Raw genomic sequence first — 18,380 nt, forward strand, 5'->3', positions numbered from 1 at the left:
ATCAGGCGAATATATAGGGTCGATAGGTATCACCTGGGCGATGTATAAACCTTGGAAGAGATGCTAAAGTCCACAATTCATCTCGGCTATTGTAGTGGAATTGGGAGGGCCATCCAGAAGTGAAAGTTGATTACAATCAAGACAGATGTTCCGGCTAGTAATCAGTCCCAGAGAGAACCAGCCGATGTAATAATGTAATTATATAGTGGTATTGATGAATAAAGTTCCTTAATTCCCAGAAAAGGCTGAATAGTTCTCACCAATGGGTGTGGATGTACGCACCATATGAGGTACAAGGATAATCCTGCAGACTTTTCCCGTAAGCAAAGAAATGCAATTCAGATATAAGGGTTAAAGGACCAATTAATCTGAGGGTCCAACCCAAGGGAAAGGCTTGCTGCTTTAATCAAAATGTTTCTGCAATTCATTAACAGTGGTTGCTTATACCTGGATAAAGGAAGTATTCAGATCTATCCAGTATATAATGCAGTTCATTAAGTGTTCTTAAGCCGCTAGTGAGTGGAAGATGGGGTGGAGGTCATTTGCAGGAACCCAAAAGGAATCACCAGATTATATGATAACAATTTGGGAGTTCATTACTCACTGCTTGAAGACCGTTTTCACAACCCTCTCAGATTAAGGTAATACAGGTAGTCGCTCTCTGCTGTGCACATAGGCTCAGGTGAAACACAGGGCAATCCGGCTCACCATCTGGGAACTTCTGACATCAACCGATGACGCGTCTCGTTTGCCCAATCAGCAAACTTCTTCAGATCTCTTCAGATATGATAACTGCCTACAAAAAAATGTCAGCGCGTTGTCTCAGAGATAAGACGATTATATATTTATATACACTGAGCAAAATTATAAAAAAAATGCAACACTTTTGCCCCCATTTTTTATGAGCTGAACTCAAAAAGATCTAAGATTTTTTCTATGTACACAAAAGGCCTGTTTCTCTCAAATATTGTTCACAAATCTGTGTTAGTAAGCACTTCTCCTTTGCCGAGATAATCCATCCAACTCACAGGTGTGGCATATCAAGATGCTGATTAGACAGCATGATTATTGCACAGGTGTGCCTTAGGTTGGCTACACTAAAAGACCATTCTAGAATGTGCAGTTTTACTGTTATGGGGGGGGGTGTCAGTATTTGGTGTGACCACCATTCGTCTCACACAATGCAACAGATCTCCTTTGCATAGAAGTTGATCAGGTTGTTAATTGCGACCTGAGGAATGTTGGTTTACTCCTCTTCAATGGCTGTGCGAAGTTGCTGGATATTGGCAGGACCAGGAACACGCTTGTCCTATACGTCAATCCAGAGCATCCCAAATATGATCAATGGGTGACATGTCCAGGGAGTATGCTGGCCATGCAGGAACTGGGATGTTTTCAGCTTCCAGGAATTGTGTACAGATCCTTGCTACATGGGGCCGTGCATTATGCTGCAACATGAGGTGATGGTCGTGGATGAATGGCACAACAATGGGCCTCAGGATATCGTCACAGTATTACTGTGCATTCAAAATGCCATCAATAAAATGCACCTGTGTTCGTTGTTCATAACATACGCCTGCCCATACCATAACCCCACTGCCACCACGGGCCCCTCGATCCACATTGACATCAGCAAACCTCTCACCCACACGACGCCATACACGCTGTCTGCCATCTACCCTGTACAGTGAAAACCAGGATTCATCCCTGAAGAGAACACCTCTCCAAAGTGCTAAACGCCATCGAATGTGAGCATTTGCCCACTCAAGTCGGTTACGACGATGAACTGCAGTCAGGTCGAGACCCCAATGAAGACGACGAGCATGCAGATGAGCTTCCCTAAAACGGTTTCTGACAGTTTGTGCAGAAATTCTTTGGTTATGCAAACCGATTGTTGCAGCAGCTGTCCGGGTGGCTGGTCTCAGACAATCATGGAGGTGAGGATGCTGGATGTAGAGGTCCTGGGCTGGTGTGGTTACACGTGGTCTGTGGTTGTGAGGCCGGTTGGATGTACTACCAAATTCTCTGAAACACCTTTGGAGATGGCTTATGGTAGAGAAATGAACATTCAATTCACGGGCACCAGCTTTGGTGGACATTCCTATAGTCAGCATGCAAATTGCACGCTCCCTCAAAACTTGCAACATATGTGGCATTGCGCTGTGTATTATTGTGGCCAGCCTGAGGCACACCTGTGCAATAATCATGCTGTCTAATCAGCATCTTAATATGCCACACATTTTGAGGTGGACGGATTATCTCGGAGAAGTGCTCACTAACACAGATTTAGACAGATTTGTGGACAATATTTGAGAGAAATAGGCATTGTGTACATAGAAAAAGTTCAGCTCATGAAAAATGGGGGCAAAAACAAAAAAGTGTTGCGCTTATAATTTTGTTCAGTATAAGAGATAGATGGATAGATAGATAGATAGATAGTGTATCTCACAAAAGGGAGTACACCTCTCACATTTTTGTGAATATTTTATTATACAGTTCTATTCAAAATTATTCAACCCCCAATGAAATTGAATGTTTTGGCCAGTTTTAAATTGATTTTGATCATTCAGTCATCCTGCTTACAATTTAATCAAAGAGGCACGTGTAGGTCAGACAAATATAACATAACATTTATAATGAAATAACCACAAATGTCTTTCTGTGCTCACATCATCAGTTTTATTCAACCCCCAAGTGACATTCAATCTTGGTACTTAGTACAACATCCTTTTACAGTTATAACAGCTTTTAAACGTGAAGCATAGCTTGACACAAGTGTCTTGCAGCGATCTACGGGTATCTTCGCCCATTCGTCATGGGCAAAAGCCTACAGTTCAGTCACATTCTTCGGCTTTTGCACTGCAACTGCTTTCTTTAAGTCCCACCAGAGGTTCTCAATCGGATTTAAGTCTGGCGACTGTGATGGCCACTCCAAAATGTTCCAGCCTTTAATCTGCAACCATGCTCTAGTGGACTTGGAGGTATGCTTGGGATCATTGTCCTGTTGAAAGGTCCAACATCTCCCAAGCCTCAGGTTTGTGATGGACTGCATCACATTGTCATCCAATATCTCCTGGTACTGAAGAGAATTCATGGTACCTTGCACACGCTGAAGCTTCCCTGTACCTGCAGAAGCAAAACAGCCCCAAAGCATGATTGACCCCCCGCCATGCTTCACAGTAGGCAAGAAGTTCTTTTCTTCATAGGCCTTGTTCTTCCTCCTCCAAACATAGCGTTGATCCATGGGCCCAAACAGTTCTAATTTTGTTTCATCAGTCCACAGAACACTATCCCAAAACTTCTGTGGTTTGTCCATATGACTTTTGGCATACTGCAGCTGACTTTTTATTCTTTGGAGACAGCAAGGGGGTGCACCTGGGAGTTCTGGCATGGAGGCCTTCATTACGCAGTGTGCGCCGTATTGTCTGACCAGAAACTTCAGTACCCACATCTGACAAATCTTTTCTCAGTTCCTCAGCAGTCACACGGGGACTTTTCTCCACTCTACGCTTCAGGTAGCGCACAGCAGTCAAAGTCAGCATCTTCTTTCTGCCACGACCAGGTAGCGTTTCAACAGTGCCCTTTGCCTTGAATTTTCGAATGATGCTTCCTATGGTGTCTCTTGGTATGGTTAAACATCTTTGCAATCTTCTTATAGCCATTGCCCTTCCTGTGAAGAGTAATCACCTCTTCTCTTGTCTTCCTGGACCATTCTCTTGACTTCACCATGTTTGTAACCACACCAGTAAATGTCTAGAAGGAGCTGAGTATCACAGTCATTTTAAAGCTGCCTAATTGGTGCTCATTAGGCTTTATTGCTGCTCCCTGACATCCACAGGTGTTTTCAATACCTGATTGAAAACACTTCAATGAACCTCTGTTCTTCAGAGTGGTAGTCTTTAAGGGGTTGAATAATTGTGTCAATGAAGAATTCACAAAATAAACATTTACTACTGTATTACAAAACCAATTGATGTAATTTTAGTTGCATATGGTTCTTTAAGAAGTCCTTGTAGGATTTCATTCTGAATACATAGAAACATAGAATGTGTCGGCAGATAAGAACCATTTGGCCCATCTAGTCTGCCCAATATATCTGAATCCTATGAATAGTCCCTGGCCCTATCTTATATGAAGGATAGCCTTATGCCTATCCCATGCATGCTTAAACTCCTTCACTGTATTTGCAGCTACCACTTCTGCAGGAAGGTTATTCCATGCATCCACTACTCTCTCAGTAAAGTAATACTTCCTCATATTACTTTTAAACCTTTGCCCCTCTAATTTAAAACTGTGTCCTCTTGTGGTAGTTTTTCTTCTTTTAAATATGCTCTCCTCCTTTACAGAGTTTATTCCCTTTATGTATTTAAAAGTTTCTATCATATCCCCTCTGTCTCTTCTTTCTTCCAAGCTATACATGTTAAGGTCCTTTATCCTTTCCTGGTAAGTTTTTTCCTGCAATCCATGTACTAGTTTAGTAGCTCTTCTCTGAACTCTCTCCAGAGTATCTATATCCTCCTGGAGATATGGCCTCCAGTACTGCGCACAAGGGTCATTACTTTAGTGTTGTCACATGAAAAGATACAGTTGTATTCAAAATTATTCAACCCCCCCCCCCCCCAATGCTATAAAGGGTTTTAGGGAATTTAGCGTACATTTGTAATTGTATTGATAAGTCTTCTATGTGGGACAGTGTCAAAAGCCTTACTAAAATCTAGATATGCAATGTCTACTGCACCTCCACCGTCTATTATTTTAGTCACCCAGTCAAAAAAATCTATAAGATTTGTTTGACATGATCTCCCTGAAGTAAACCCATGTTGTTTTTCATCTTGCAATCCATGGGATTTAAGATGTTCCACAATCCTATCCTTTAATAGGGTTTCCATTAAATTTGCCTACTATTGATGTCAGACTCACTGGTCTATAGGAATCGAGCAACTATAGACCAGTGAGTCTGACATCAATAGTAGGCAAATTAATGGAAACCCTATTAAAGGATAGGATTGTGGAACATCTTAAATCCCATGGATTGCAAGATGAAAAACAACATGGGTTTACTTCAGGGAGATCATGTCCAACAAATCTTATAGATTTTTTTGACTGGGTGACTAAAATAATAGACGGTGGAGGTGCAGTAGACATTGCATATCTAGATTTTAGTAAGGCTTTTGACACTGTCCCACATAGAAGACTTATCAATACAATTACAAATGTACACTAAATTCCCTAAAACCCTTTATAGCATGGGGGGGGGGGGGGTTGAATAATTTTGAATACAACTGTATCTTTTCATGTGACAACACTAAAGAAATGACCCTTTGCTACAATGTAAAGTAGTGAGTGTACAGCTTGTATAACAGTATAAATTTGCTGTCCCCTCGAAATAACTCAACAGCCATTAAGGTCTAAACCCCTGGCAACAAAAGTGAGTACACACCCAAGTGAAAATGTCCAAATTGGGCCCAATTAGCCATTTTCCCTCCCCGTTGTCATGCGACTTGTTAGTGTTACAAGGTCTCAGGTGTGAATGGGGAGCAGGGGTTTTAAAATTGGTATTATTGTGCTCACTCTCGCATACTGATCACTGGAAGTTCAACATTACACCTCATGGCAAAGAACTCTGGGGATATGAGAAAAAAAAGAATTGTTGCTCTACATAAAGATGGCCTAGGCCAGTGATGGCACACCTTGGCACCACAGATGTTTTGGAACTACATTTTCCATGATGCTTACCTAAACTGCAGAGTGCCTGAGCATCATGGGAAATGTAGTTCCAAAATATCTGGGGTGCCAAGGTTCGCCATCACTGGCCTAGGCTATAAGAAGATTCCCAAGACCTTGAAACTGAGCTTCGGCTCAGTGGCCAAGACCATACAGTGGTTTTAACAGGACAGGTTCCACTAAGAACAGGCCTCGCCATGGTCGACCTAAGAAGTTGGGAGTGCACATGCTCAGCGTCATATCCAGAGGTTGTCTTTGGGAATTTAGCAGATTTATTTCTATTTTTACCTCCTAGGAGGTGTTTTTGCCTTTATCCCTTCTGTTTGATCGAGATGTTGCAGCAATTCCTCTAGATCAATTCGTTGGTGGGTGGAGCACCTTGGAACGCTTTGCGTTCCGGAAGCAGTGCCTCCCCACATCTGGTGAGAGGCACGCTGCATTGTTGCTGTTGGGGGCGTCGGCTCTCGGGACTCTCCTCCCGGGAATTGTCGTCATCTCCCCCAGCCAGTTCACTGGGACGGCGCCTCGGAGCACCCCTGAGCCAGGGGGGCATTATGCGACATCCACCAGCCATCCATCAAGGGGAGGGAGCTTTCTGAATAGATATAGCTCCCCTCTTGAGTGCATAAAAGGTAATCCCTTTCCCCTAGCTCACTCAGCTGCTGATAATCCGGTCATTCCCCACTGAGAGTGTAAGAGGCATGTTCCTTCGTTGTGTCTGGGCAGTAATACCCTTGTATATGCGTAGATACATATATAAATGTATTTTCTTAGCTCTGGGACAACGCGATGACCTTTTTTGTAGGCAGTTACTATAAAGTACAGATCGAGAATACCTATATTTGTAAGCAGCTACCAATACTGACTGATTATATCTACACATGCAGAGATCCATTTAACTTTTTACTCTGAAGCATGTGCTGTAAACCCTTTCTCCTCAGTGGCAACATTCAATGGAATTGTCTGTTTGTATGTTCCTAGAACACAGAGGTACACACATCTAATTACTGCCCATTCTATATATTTTGTAGAATAAAGCCATCCGATACCTCTGCTCAAACACAACGGATTTTCTTCCTCCTTTCCGTTTGGGAATTCCCCACTCAGTGAGTCTTTGATGGGAATAATCGTTTGATGTGTGCTATCAAGTGAGTCTCCATGTGGCCCTCATATATTATACATCTTCAGGTGAAAATCCTTTTTTGATTATATAGAACTTCCTTGTATCTATGCTTTTTTTTATATCCTTTTTCACATTGATACCTAGATATGAATTCTGGCAAGGCTGTTCCTCTGTTGCCCCCAGTGGTCTAAGAGTGGATGTCCAAGTGCCCTTTCATTGGTGGGTGGCTATTAGCTGGCAACAATTGCAGCGCTCTTGTGTTTTTAGAAATATGCAGTCCATCATGCCACTGTATATATTCCCTACTGTCAGCATCCTTGGGTAATGTCATGTAATGTACATACTGTATTTTTTTTTGTGCCGAGTACTTAACGATATCTCTCTGTTATAGAAATATATGCTCTGCTAACAACATATATACCACTTGAAGATTGTAGAAAAAACTAATTGCGAAGCGCACTGAGTGTTCCTTTCGTCATTCAGATTCAACAAGTGGCAGAATCATGTTGTTTCTGTATATGCGTTTGTATTAGGACTGCAATTATTGTATGTTTTAAGTCAAATTCTTTTTCTTTTCAATCTTATTTTATTTAAGGAAATACAAGTATACAAAAGGGAAAAAGAAGGACAAGGACTGCCTCGAAAACCGTCTTACTTAATACCGATTAACCTGATACAGAACATATTTTGGTAGGAGTGTAAATACCAAACAAGCACTTTTAACTGCATAGAATAATTCAGCTTACATAACCTTAATAAAATTGTTAGTAAGGCCAACTCATATCATGAATATGATCCAGGAACTTACATACATAGTTACATACATAGTTTTTGAGGTTGAAAAAAGACATCAGTCCATCCAGTTCAACCTATGATGTGTGTGTGTGTGTTTGCTGTTAACCGTACATTGTATACCCATGTATGTTGTGGTCTTTAAGGTGCCCATCTAATAGTTTTTTGAAACTATCGATGCTCCCTTCTGGTACGACTGTTTGCGGAAGAGAATTCCACATCCTTACTGCTCTGACAGTGAAGAACCTCTTACGTATTTTAAGGTTAAACCGCCTTTCCTCTAGTTTTAGTGAGTGGCCACGTGTCTTATTGTATTCCCTTTCTCTGAATAGGTTTTTCCATATGCTAGGGTTGCCAGTACAGTATTTGTACATGGATATCATATCCCCCCCTAAATCATCTTCTCCAGAGAGAATAAGTTCCTCTGAATATATCGCTAAAACCAGATTTACGAAATTCTATTTCTACATTGGATTTACCTTGGATACATTGAATAAATATTACTTTTTACTATATACACTTCAATTTCCTTTTTGCCATTAAAATCCAACCTAGAGGGATACTTTCTTCTTTTGTATAGGCATTAGGGATGTGGGCATCCCCACAAGGCCCCCCTTTACAACAGATTCCTCATATTCTTCGTAAGAAAAGGCTTCCGTCTTGCCACTCTACCCCATAGCCCAGACATATGAAGAATACAGGAGATTGTTGTCACATGTACTACACAGCCAGTACTTTCCAGATATTCCTGCAGCTTCCTTAATGTTGCTGTAGGCCTCTTAGCAGCCTCACTGACCAGATTTCTTCTCATCAGTTTTGGAGGGATGTCCAGTTTTTGGTAATGTCACTGTTGTGCCATATTTTCTCCACTTGATGACTGTCTTCACTCTGTTCTATGGTATTTCTAATGCCTTGGAAGTTTTGTACCCTTCTCCTGGCTGATACCTAATGAGATCCCTCTGATGCTTTGGAAGCTCTCTGCTGACCATGGCTTTTGCTGTAGGATGTGACTAAGAAAATGTCAGGAAAGACCTACTAGAACAGCTGAACTTTATTTGGACTAATCAGCGGCACTTTAAATGATGGCAGGTGAGTACTGACTCCTATTTACCATAAAGGCCCATACACACGATAAGAAATTCGGAAGGTAAATTTCGTCCGACGACCGATCTGCCGATTTTTGGATTGTTAGTATGGTGCTTTCGACAGCCGACTCCGACTTTTCGGCTGACAAAATCCTGATGTGCAGGCATTCAAATTTTTGTCCTCCGTCAACACACGTCCGATTTTCGTCTCATTAGTACAGATTTTGACGGGGAAAAATCTTATGAGCAAGACTAGGCATGCACAGAGACGAAAGAGCACATACAAATCAATCCAACACATGACATCACTTCTGAAGTAGAATTCTGTCGTACGGGAAAATTTGTATAAAAATAACCTCTTCACTTTCCACATCAGACTAGCATGCCACAAAAAACGGACGACAGATCTTTCGATAATCTGATTGTGTGTATGGGGCTTTAGTTTGAATGTGATTGCTTAATTCTGAACACAGCTACATCCCCATTTATAAAAGGGCATGCGCACTTATGCAATCACAATATTTTAGGTTTTGATTTTTACTCAATCTTGAATTATCACAGGAGGATTTTTTTTTTGGACACTGAGCACATTTGGAGTATATTTATTGAAATGCCTACGGAACTTCTGAATATTTTTATTTAATGCACTTTCATATACAGCATCTCACAAAAGTGAGTACACCCCTCACATTTTTGTAAATATTTTTTTTATTATAGCCTTTCATGTGACAACACTGAAGAAATTACACATTGCTACAATGTAAAAGTAGTGAGTGTACAGCTTGTATACCAGTGTAAATTTGCTGTCCCCTCAAAATAACTCAACACACAGCCATTAATGTCTAAACCACTGGCAACGAAAGTGAGTACACCCCTAAGAGACGAAATTGGGCCCAAAGTGTCAATATTTTGTGTGGCCACCATTTTTTTTCCAGCACTGCCTTAACCCTCTTAGGCATGGAGTTCACCAGAGCTTCACAGGTTGCCACTGGAGTCCTCTTCCACTCATCCATGACTACATCAGGGGGCTGGTGGAAGTTAGAGACCTTGCGCTACTCCACCTTCCGTTTGAAGATGCCCCACAGATGCTCAATCGGGTTTAGGTCTGAAGACATGCATGGCCAGTCCAGCACCTTTCCCCTCAGATTCTTTAGCAAGGCAGTGGTCGTCTTAGAGGTGTGTTTGGGGTCATTACGTTGGAATACTGCCCTGCGGCCCAGTCTCTGAATGGAGGGGGATCATGCTCTGGTTCCCTCAATGAGCTGTAACTCCCCAGTGCCGGCAGCATTTATGCAGCCCCAGACCATGACACTCCCACCACCATGCTTGACTGTAGGCATGATGCACTTGTCTTTGTACTCCTCATCCTGTTGCCGCCACACATGCTTGACACCATCTGAACCAAATAAGTTTATCTTGGTCTCATCAGACCACAGGACATGGTTCCAGTAATCCATGTCCTTAGTCTGCTTGTCTTCCGCAAACTGTTTGCAGGCTTTTTTGTGCATCATCTTTAGAAGAGGCTTCATTCTGAGACAACAGCCATGCAAATCAATTTGATGCAGTGTGCGGTGTATGGTCTGAGCACTCTGAGTGGATTCTGTCCTGTTAAATCACGGTCTTGGCCACTGTGCTGCAGATCAGTTTCAGGGCCTTGGCAATCTTCTTGTAGCCAAGGCCATCTTTATGTACAGCAACCATTCTTTTTTTCAGATCCTCAGGGAGTTCTTTGCCACGAGGTACCATGTTGAACTTTCAGTGACCAGTATAAGAGAGTGAGAGCAATAACACCAACTTTAACACGCCTGCTCCCCATTCACACCTGAGACCTTGTAACCCTAATGAGTCACATGACATCGGGGAGGGAAAATGGCTAATTGGGCCCCAATTTGGACATTTTCACTTAGGGGTGTACTCACTTTTGTTGCCAGCGGTTTAGACATTAATGGCTGTGTGTTGAGGTATTTTGAGGGGACAGCAAATTTACACTGTTATACAAGCTGTACACTCACTACTTTACATTGTAGCAAAGTGTAATTTCTTCAGTGTTGTCACATGAAAAGATATAGTAAAATATTTTTAAAAAATGTGAGGGGTGTACACACTTTTGTCAGATACTGTATGCCATATACTGTAGTATATATATATATATATATATATATATATTTTTTTTTTTTATTTATTTATTGGGGGCCGATATGTATAAGCCGCTCGGCTGTCACTACAAGGAGCGGGAGGGGACGTCTCCCCCCTCTCGCCACCTTCCGCGGCTCGCCCGGGTCTCCCGTCCCACCCGGGCATCCTACCTGCATGGCCGCCAAAGAGAAGACCCGATCAAAGCCGCATGTAAAAAAACCCGGAAGAGATGTCATGACATCACTTCCGGGTACTCGGCGGCAAATTAAAAAAAATGCGAGCATTCAAAACAGCCAAACTTGGCGTTTTGAATGCTTTTAAGTGTAAAGCAGGGGTTTGGGGTCTTTTAGACCCCCAGATTCCTCCACCAGAGAACCTGTGAAAAAAAAAAAAAAAAAAAAAAAAAAAACTTTTTTAAATGTCCAAAAATATCGGCCGATACCGATATCCAATGACCAAAATATGGGTATCGGCAATAAAAAAGCGATATCGGCCGATCACAAATATATATTTTTTTTTCTTATGCACATTTATGCATGCTACTTGTTTGTACATGGAAATTCACATATTTTATTTTTAAAAAGATTGTTTATATGTTGTATTGAATGTGTTTTTTATCTGCTGGGTTTGCACATGATAGGAGGTGTGGGTCTGATTTATTTTGTTTTAAATTGCGCAGTACTCTTTTAGGAATATAAAATAAATAAATGGCAGCTTACCAATCATTAGATGTGATTGCTGCATGCATTTTCTATTTAGGCTTTATTTCCTTTGTTTTTACCTGGTGATTCAGCCAGTAACACACCCCCTGTATTAGGACATCTGCACTCTGGAAGAAGGAGCAGCAGAGACACCTTTGGACAGCAGCATTGTCAAGCTGGGTAGAGGGTAGTGTAGATTTAGATGGACTTGATTTACAAACTAAAGCCAAACCCCAGATGACATGAAATATGAAAAAAGTATATCCCTCTATAGTGTGTACTTGTCTCGATTATGACATGTCATAGCAGTTTACTGATTTGTTCTACTGCTACTTGGCGTCACTTCTAACAAATTTTCTTGGCACCAAAAAAAAAAAACCTCCAGCAGATTGACAGCCTCAGCTCTGTTACTATCAGAGCTCTCTTCACTGAGCTATGCAGAGTGTAATTTCTGTAATCTGGACTTTGAACAGATATAGAAAAGAGAAAAATGCAGATAAACAGGTACAACTTATATAGGAGAATTTGTTTAATCTCTGTGTATCACATGAGGATAGTCAGTTCATTGGGTATATGGAGGGGTTTACAACCACTTTAACATAGAGACTCTAGGACAGACCAATTATAGCCATTTCCATATAACCATGCCCAAGAACCTAAAGTGGAACTTTAGTAAGAAAATTCTCATGATAGATTACTTGCTGTTAGCCCCTTTTGCAGGTATAGCTACTGTATGTAAACATTAAATATAGGGCATATACTGTTAAAAACCCAGTTATTCATTCTCAACCTGCTCTGCAAAGCCTCAGTTGTATTGTATTCTGTATTCTCATTAGAGCCCAATTTGGCTGTCCATACACTATGCAATTTTCTTGTATACATTTTTCTTTAGATTTACCAAAACCATATATTATGAGGTCAAACCTATACAATTAATTCGCATGCAATCAGACAGGCCCTTGCACTACATAGTTAAAGGTAAATCTAAAGGAAATTGAAAAGGAAACTTGTATAATGCATGGACAGCTTTAAGGTTTACTGCTGCTCAGATGGGAGGAAGCAACAAGAGTGAAACAGATTGTGCCAAGGATAGATAAGGGAGAGAGAAAATAAAAGCAGGAAAGGTGGCAGGACAGGCACAAAACAGACATAAGGGACACAAAAGGGAGGGGGAGGGAGAGCTGCCAGGGAGACACCAAACAGTTAAACTTGTAATGATAGTGTCTTATCTCCTTAAATCTCTCCCCTTCCTGCAGGCAGCACTGTGAACTTCATCACTGTAAGGCCCATTAACAATGGCACCAGCGGATACGTCTGCTCAGCGGACATATGTTCATTAATATCCGTCCACCTGTGTGAAAGGCGCCTAAAGCTTCTGCAGCCTTCCACTCTAGTTGAGCCAAGACAAACAATCCAGACTGGAAATGCATACATTTTATTAACAGAAAGTGACAATGTAAGACTTAAACCTCGTACACACTTACCGATTGTCGGCCGTAAATATTCGACCGACGACCGATCGGCCGATTGTAGGCTTGTTAGTATGATGCTTCCGACAGCACTTTCGGCCGAAAAGAATCTGTCGTGCAGGCATTAAAATTTTTGTTGGCCAACACCAGAACGGCCGATTGTTCGCCAGTCAGTACAGAATTCGGCCGACAATCAGCAGATTTGCAAGACTGGGCATGCTCAGAGAAGAAAAAACACAGGGAAAGTTAACCATCACATGACATCACTTCTGCAGTCGGCGGACAAAATTCTTGTGTGCAGTCTTTTGCACTTTTCAGCGGACAGGACAGCCCTGGACAAAAGACGGCCGATCGGTCGGCCGACGATCGGTACGTGTGTACGAGGCTTAAGGAAGCCCATACACTGATTATGTTCGTTTGTTCAACCAGCAATCCAATCCAATTCCCCCATCCACACATTTCATGTGGATAAGGGAAACACTTGTGCTGTGCTATTGTGTTCTGATGGCAGGTAGACTTCCCTGCCGCTAGAATACAATGACCAGTGCTGCCGGGGAAATAGCCAGCAGCACTGATCGATGAGGAAAAATCGGAGAGGCTAGCTTTAGTATTGCGATCCACTCCGGCACTTTTTTTTTTTTTCACGGACACGGATGTCATCCGCTCCGTATGTCCGCATATCATCCCATCCGTTTGCGGATGATATACGGATATAATGTATGTCTATGGGCATTGCGGATGTCAGTGGATGACACCGCTGACATGCGATTTTGCATCCGTTCCATTTTTTAAACGGAACAAAAAAATAGGGTTCTGTTCCGTTCCAAAAAACGGAACAGAACTGAAAGGACGAAAATCGGATGTCAGCGGATGGTCATCCGCTGACATCCGCAATCCCATAGACATTCATTATGTCCATATATCACCCGCAAACGGATGGGGTGATTTACGGACATATGGAACGTCCGTGTGAAAGAGGCCATACAGAAGTCAATTAATTAGTAGATTGATTTCTGTACAACCAGGGTGCCCATAAATTGATTCAAATTAGGAAGGTCCCTGCTGAACCGGACAGATTTTGATCCTTGTATGGCCGGCTTAAAGCGGTTATAAAGCCTAAACATTTTTTACCTTTATGCATTCCTAAGCATCAGTATACTCCCTCACCCACCCTTACACTTACATGAGCCCTCATTCGATCCAGTGCTGTGCACATATGCAGCTCTTCTCTCCCCTCATTTCCTAGGCTCACTGGCTTTGCTGTGGCAGTGGAGGCCCACTGGCCCCAGTGGCAAGCGAGTGGGGGGTGGCACCCCACTGCCTGTCTAAAATAGCAGACAGCGATGCTTCTATGGGGTCACAAGAAGAGGATTGGGGAACTGACCACACTGGGATGGATGTGCTCTCATGCCTTGGGTGGTCAGTTTGAAATAGGAAAGCAGGAGAGACTGGCAGGATCCCCAGGTATTTCACACAGAAACAAATGCAAAGAGAACAGGATACTTTATAATATAAGTACATAGTACAACTGATACATACAGTATCAGGAATATGAAACGTTGGGGTAACAAACACTTTAAAGGCATTCACCTATTGCATAAAATGGTTCATACAGGCAAGGGGGCCTCAGGATGTTAAAATGCACTGTGCCATTTTTCAAAAAGTGTTTAAAGCTGAAATCCATGCCTGATCTTTATTGCATATTTACATTAATCCAGGTAACCTTATGTAACCATGCATATTTCATACCTGAGACGCTGCTGGGGAAGTTGACAATCACTGCAGTAGAAGGTGCTACTACAGCGATAGCAGTGATCTTCCTGGTCCTGTGACTAAGCAGCTTCCCTTCTGCACACTGACCACAGAGGGCTGCCTGCTCGGCACGGTCGTCATTTGCAGAATGCGATATTTTTTGCTTAAAATAAAGATCACGATTCTCGGTGCAGCATCATCTTCTTTCACATTAGACAAAAAAAAAAAAAAAAGAAGGGCTAACTTTACTGTTTTTCATTTTTTTTTTTTTTTAATTTAATAAAGTGTATTTTTTTGCCCAAAAATTGCGTTTGAAAGACCCCTGCGTGAATACAGTGTGAGATAAAATATTGCAACGACTGCAATTTTATTCTCTAGGGTCTCTGCTGAAAAAATATAATGTTTGGGAGGTTCCAAGTCATTTTCTAGGAAAAAAATACAGATTTTAACTTGTAAGCAACTGTCAGAAAAAGGCTTGTGCTTTAAGTGGTTAAACTGACCTCATTTACAGACTGAAGTTCATCCCTTTGATCTAAAAGAAGGAAATGATACAAGGTTTCTATTTATCCCAGCACCAAGCAATTTTGTGATAAACTTTGCCGGCTGTTTTTTTTTTTTTTTTTCTTCGACAGCATTGAGCAGAGAATGGCTCTGCACTGTTACATGAATTGAGGAAATGCCGGATTAAGATCGTGAGGGGGGTTGAATCGAGATCGCGATTTTTTTTAATGCTTAATCCTGCAGCTCTAACGCATTGAATTATTTTTAACCTTCCTAGGTTGTAAGCTCCAACAAGCAGAGCCCTCTGATTTCTCCTGTATTGAATTGTACTGTTTGCCCTAACGTTGTAAAGCACTATGCAAACTGTTGGCACAATATAAATCCTGTATAATAATAATGATGAATGCAAGACATTTGCTGATTGGATGAGATGGAGACATGACTGCATCTGCCTACCACCTCATCCAATCAGATAAATCCTTGTATTTGCTGAAAAAAAAAAAATGACAAGGTGTTCCATAAATGAGTGCATTTCTAAGCGAGCAACCCACTGTGATCAGTGTGCAGGAGGAAAGCTGCTCAAGCACAGGATCTGGAAGATCACACGGTTTCAATGCTGACTACAGCTTGGACCTTATGCCTCGTACACACGCATCGATTATTGGCCGTGAATTTTCGGCCAACGTCCGATTTTCGGCTTGTTAGTATGATGCTTCCGACAACCGACTCCGACTTTTCGGCCAAATAAAATCTGGTGTGCAGGCTATAAAATTTTTGTTGGCCGTCAACACAACGGCCGATTTTCCGTCAGTCAGTACAGATTTCGTCAGACAAAAATCTGATGAGCAAGACTAAGCATGCTCAGAGAAGAAAAAACACACGGAAAGTAAACCAGCACATGACATCACTTCTGAAGTAGATTTTTGTTGGCCAAGAATATTCGTGTGCAGTTTAGGCACATTCCAACCAACAAAACACCACTCTGGACAAAATTCGGACGATCGGTCGGCCGATAATCGTTGCGTGTGTACGAGACATAAATAAGTATGCATGTCTCATACCTGAGCAGTTGCATGGGTAGCTGACAATAAGGGCTCATACGCTCTGCAGCTCAAAAAAAAAGCTGCTTTTACAGGCATTTGTGCTTTTTTGTGCTCTTGTGCATGTTATTAAGCTTCTTCAAGCTCCTTTGAGCTTTTTTGTTTTTTTTCACAAACCCTGCTAGATAGTATTTTCTTAACCAATGTATAAACAAAAGCTGGAAACAAGCATGTTTGCATGTTTTCAAGCTTCTTAAGCCCCCATTCACACTGGGGCGACGCTACTTCGCACCGCGACCTCCGAGGTCGCGGTGCGAGCAGCGCGCCGCTACCTCGGAGCGGCCGCCACGGACTTCGTAACATTGAAGTCTATGGCAGTCGCCTCCTGGTCGCCCCAAAGAAGCTCCGGACCCTTTTTCTGAGTCGGAGCGACTTGTGTCGCTCCTATCAGAACGGGTCCGCAGCTTCCCTATGGGAGGCGACCTGCGGCGACCTGTGAGGCGACCAGGTCGCCTCACAGGTCGCCCCAGTGTGAACGGGGGCTTAAACTCACTGGGGCACTAGCTACTCTCAAAAATGTGAGTTTGGTGGGGGGTTTTTTTCTGCCTGCATAAGCATTTCTTTTTTCACAAACCTTCCTAGATATTATTTTCTTAAAACAAAATGCTGGAACAAGCGTTTTTGAGCTTGAGCTCTTTGGGGCACTAGCTCCTCTCAAAAAATGCGAGTTTGGTGGGGTTTTTTCCTGCCTGTAGAAGCATATGCCTGAAAACGCCATAGTGTGCATGGACACATTGGCTAACATGGAGGGGAATTTCCAGGCAGAAAAAATAGCTGCTTCTGACAGCCCATTCAGACTGGCGCGATCCGACTTCGAGGGGCGACCTGTGAAGTCGTGGTGCACTTCGGCACGACTTGCAGGGACTTCACATAATGGAAGTCAATGCAAGTCGCTCCCAGGTCGCCCCAAAGTAGTACAGGACCCTTTTTCTAAGTCGGAGCCACTTGTGTCGCTCCTATTAGAACGGGTCCTGTACTACTCAATGGACCGCGACTTGTCAGGCTGACAAGTCGCGCTAGTCTGAATGAACTCTAAATGTCGATGTGCATGAGTTCTTTGTGTAGTAGTCAGGAGATGAAGCCCCACAGATGTCTATGGCCAGGATATGCAGCATGGCATGTATACAATACATAAAAGCTGCAGGCATCGGATCTTGGTAAGTATTTATCTGTGGAATGTGGGTTCTATTAGTTCAGCGGAGGAAAGCAAAAACAATAGACACCTTGGGGATGAGCGTGCACCTATTATGTAGGTTATCGTTCACTCCCCCTCCCCCTACTTATCTGTGAAATATTCTGTAAAGGGACAAAAAAAAGCCTTTTTACTTCACCAAGTTTTTCTAATTCTGCTAAGTCAGTCTTGTAGTTCACACTACCCTGACACTAGCATTACTACAAATGGAAGTCTACAAAGGATCCCAATCACACACTGCTGTAACTTCCTGTGCAGCTCTGAGAATTATGAAATAACAAGACACAGCTCAGGTCTTTCCTGTGATCTCTACACACACACCCTCCCTCCTCCAGCTCCTGGTGCCTGAAATCATATTAGATTGATGGCAATAATCAAGGAAATGAGGCCTGCCAGTGCCAGCTCAATAAGGAATTAACGTTACCTGGTACTTTCTGAATTGCTCCCGAATGTATTTGCAGGCAGCAGCGTTTTTGTAGCGCTCTGGGCCATGTAGGTGGCGTAATTCTCGTAGAAGACTACGAAATATGTGCACGGGACTTCTAAGAGCAGCCATGTTTGACCTCTGCAGACACACAGGCAAACATATGCAACCCAGACATGAGTAATCGATAGTTGAATGTGAATATTACAACACAGTGGAACGTGAGCGCCATCTGCTGGACTTAAACATTTAGTTCTTTTTTTTTGTATATTTTGATCCCTATGGATTATTATTAATATTATACAGGATTTATATAGTGCCAGCAATTAGCGCAGCGCTTAACAAAATTAAGGCAGACATTACAGTTACAATACAATTTGG

General features: G+C 42.3%; 1 protein-coding gene across 1 annotated transcript in view; it reads right to left on the reverse strand.

Annotated features, from left to right (window-relative positions):
* Positions 1–18,164, reverse strand: part of FMC1 (formation of mitochondrial complex V assembly factor 1 homolog) — a 38,165-nt gene extending 20,001 nt beyond the window's left edge. Inside the window, exon 1 of the mRNA XM_082266548.1 lies at positions 18,000–18,164. Coding sequence (XP_082122674.1) covers positions 18,000–18,131 — 132 coding nt within the window. The 5' untranslated portion in view covers positions 18,132–18,164. The remainder of the gene's footprint in view (positions 1–17,999) is intronic.
* Between the last annotated feature and the right edge of the window lie 216 nt (positions 18,165–18,380).

The sequence above is a fragment of the Pelophylax lessonae genome (assembly GCF_965119305.1).
Source record: "Pelophylax lessonae genome assembly, chromosome: 8".
NCBI lineage: Eukaryota > Metazoa > Chordata > Amphibia > Anura > Ranidae > Pelophylax > Pelophylax lessonae.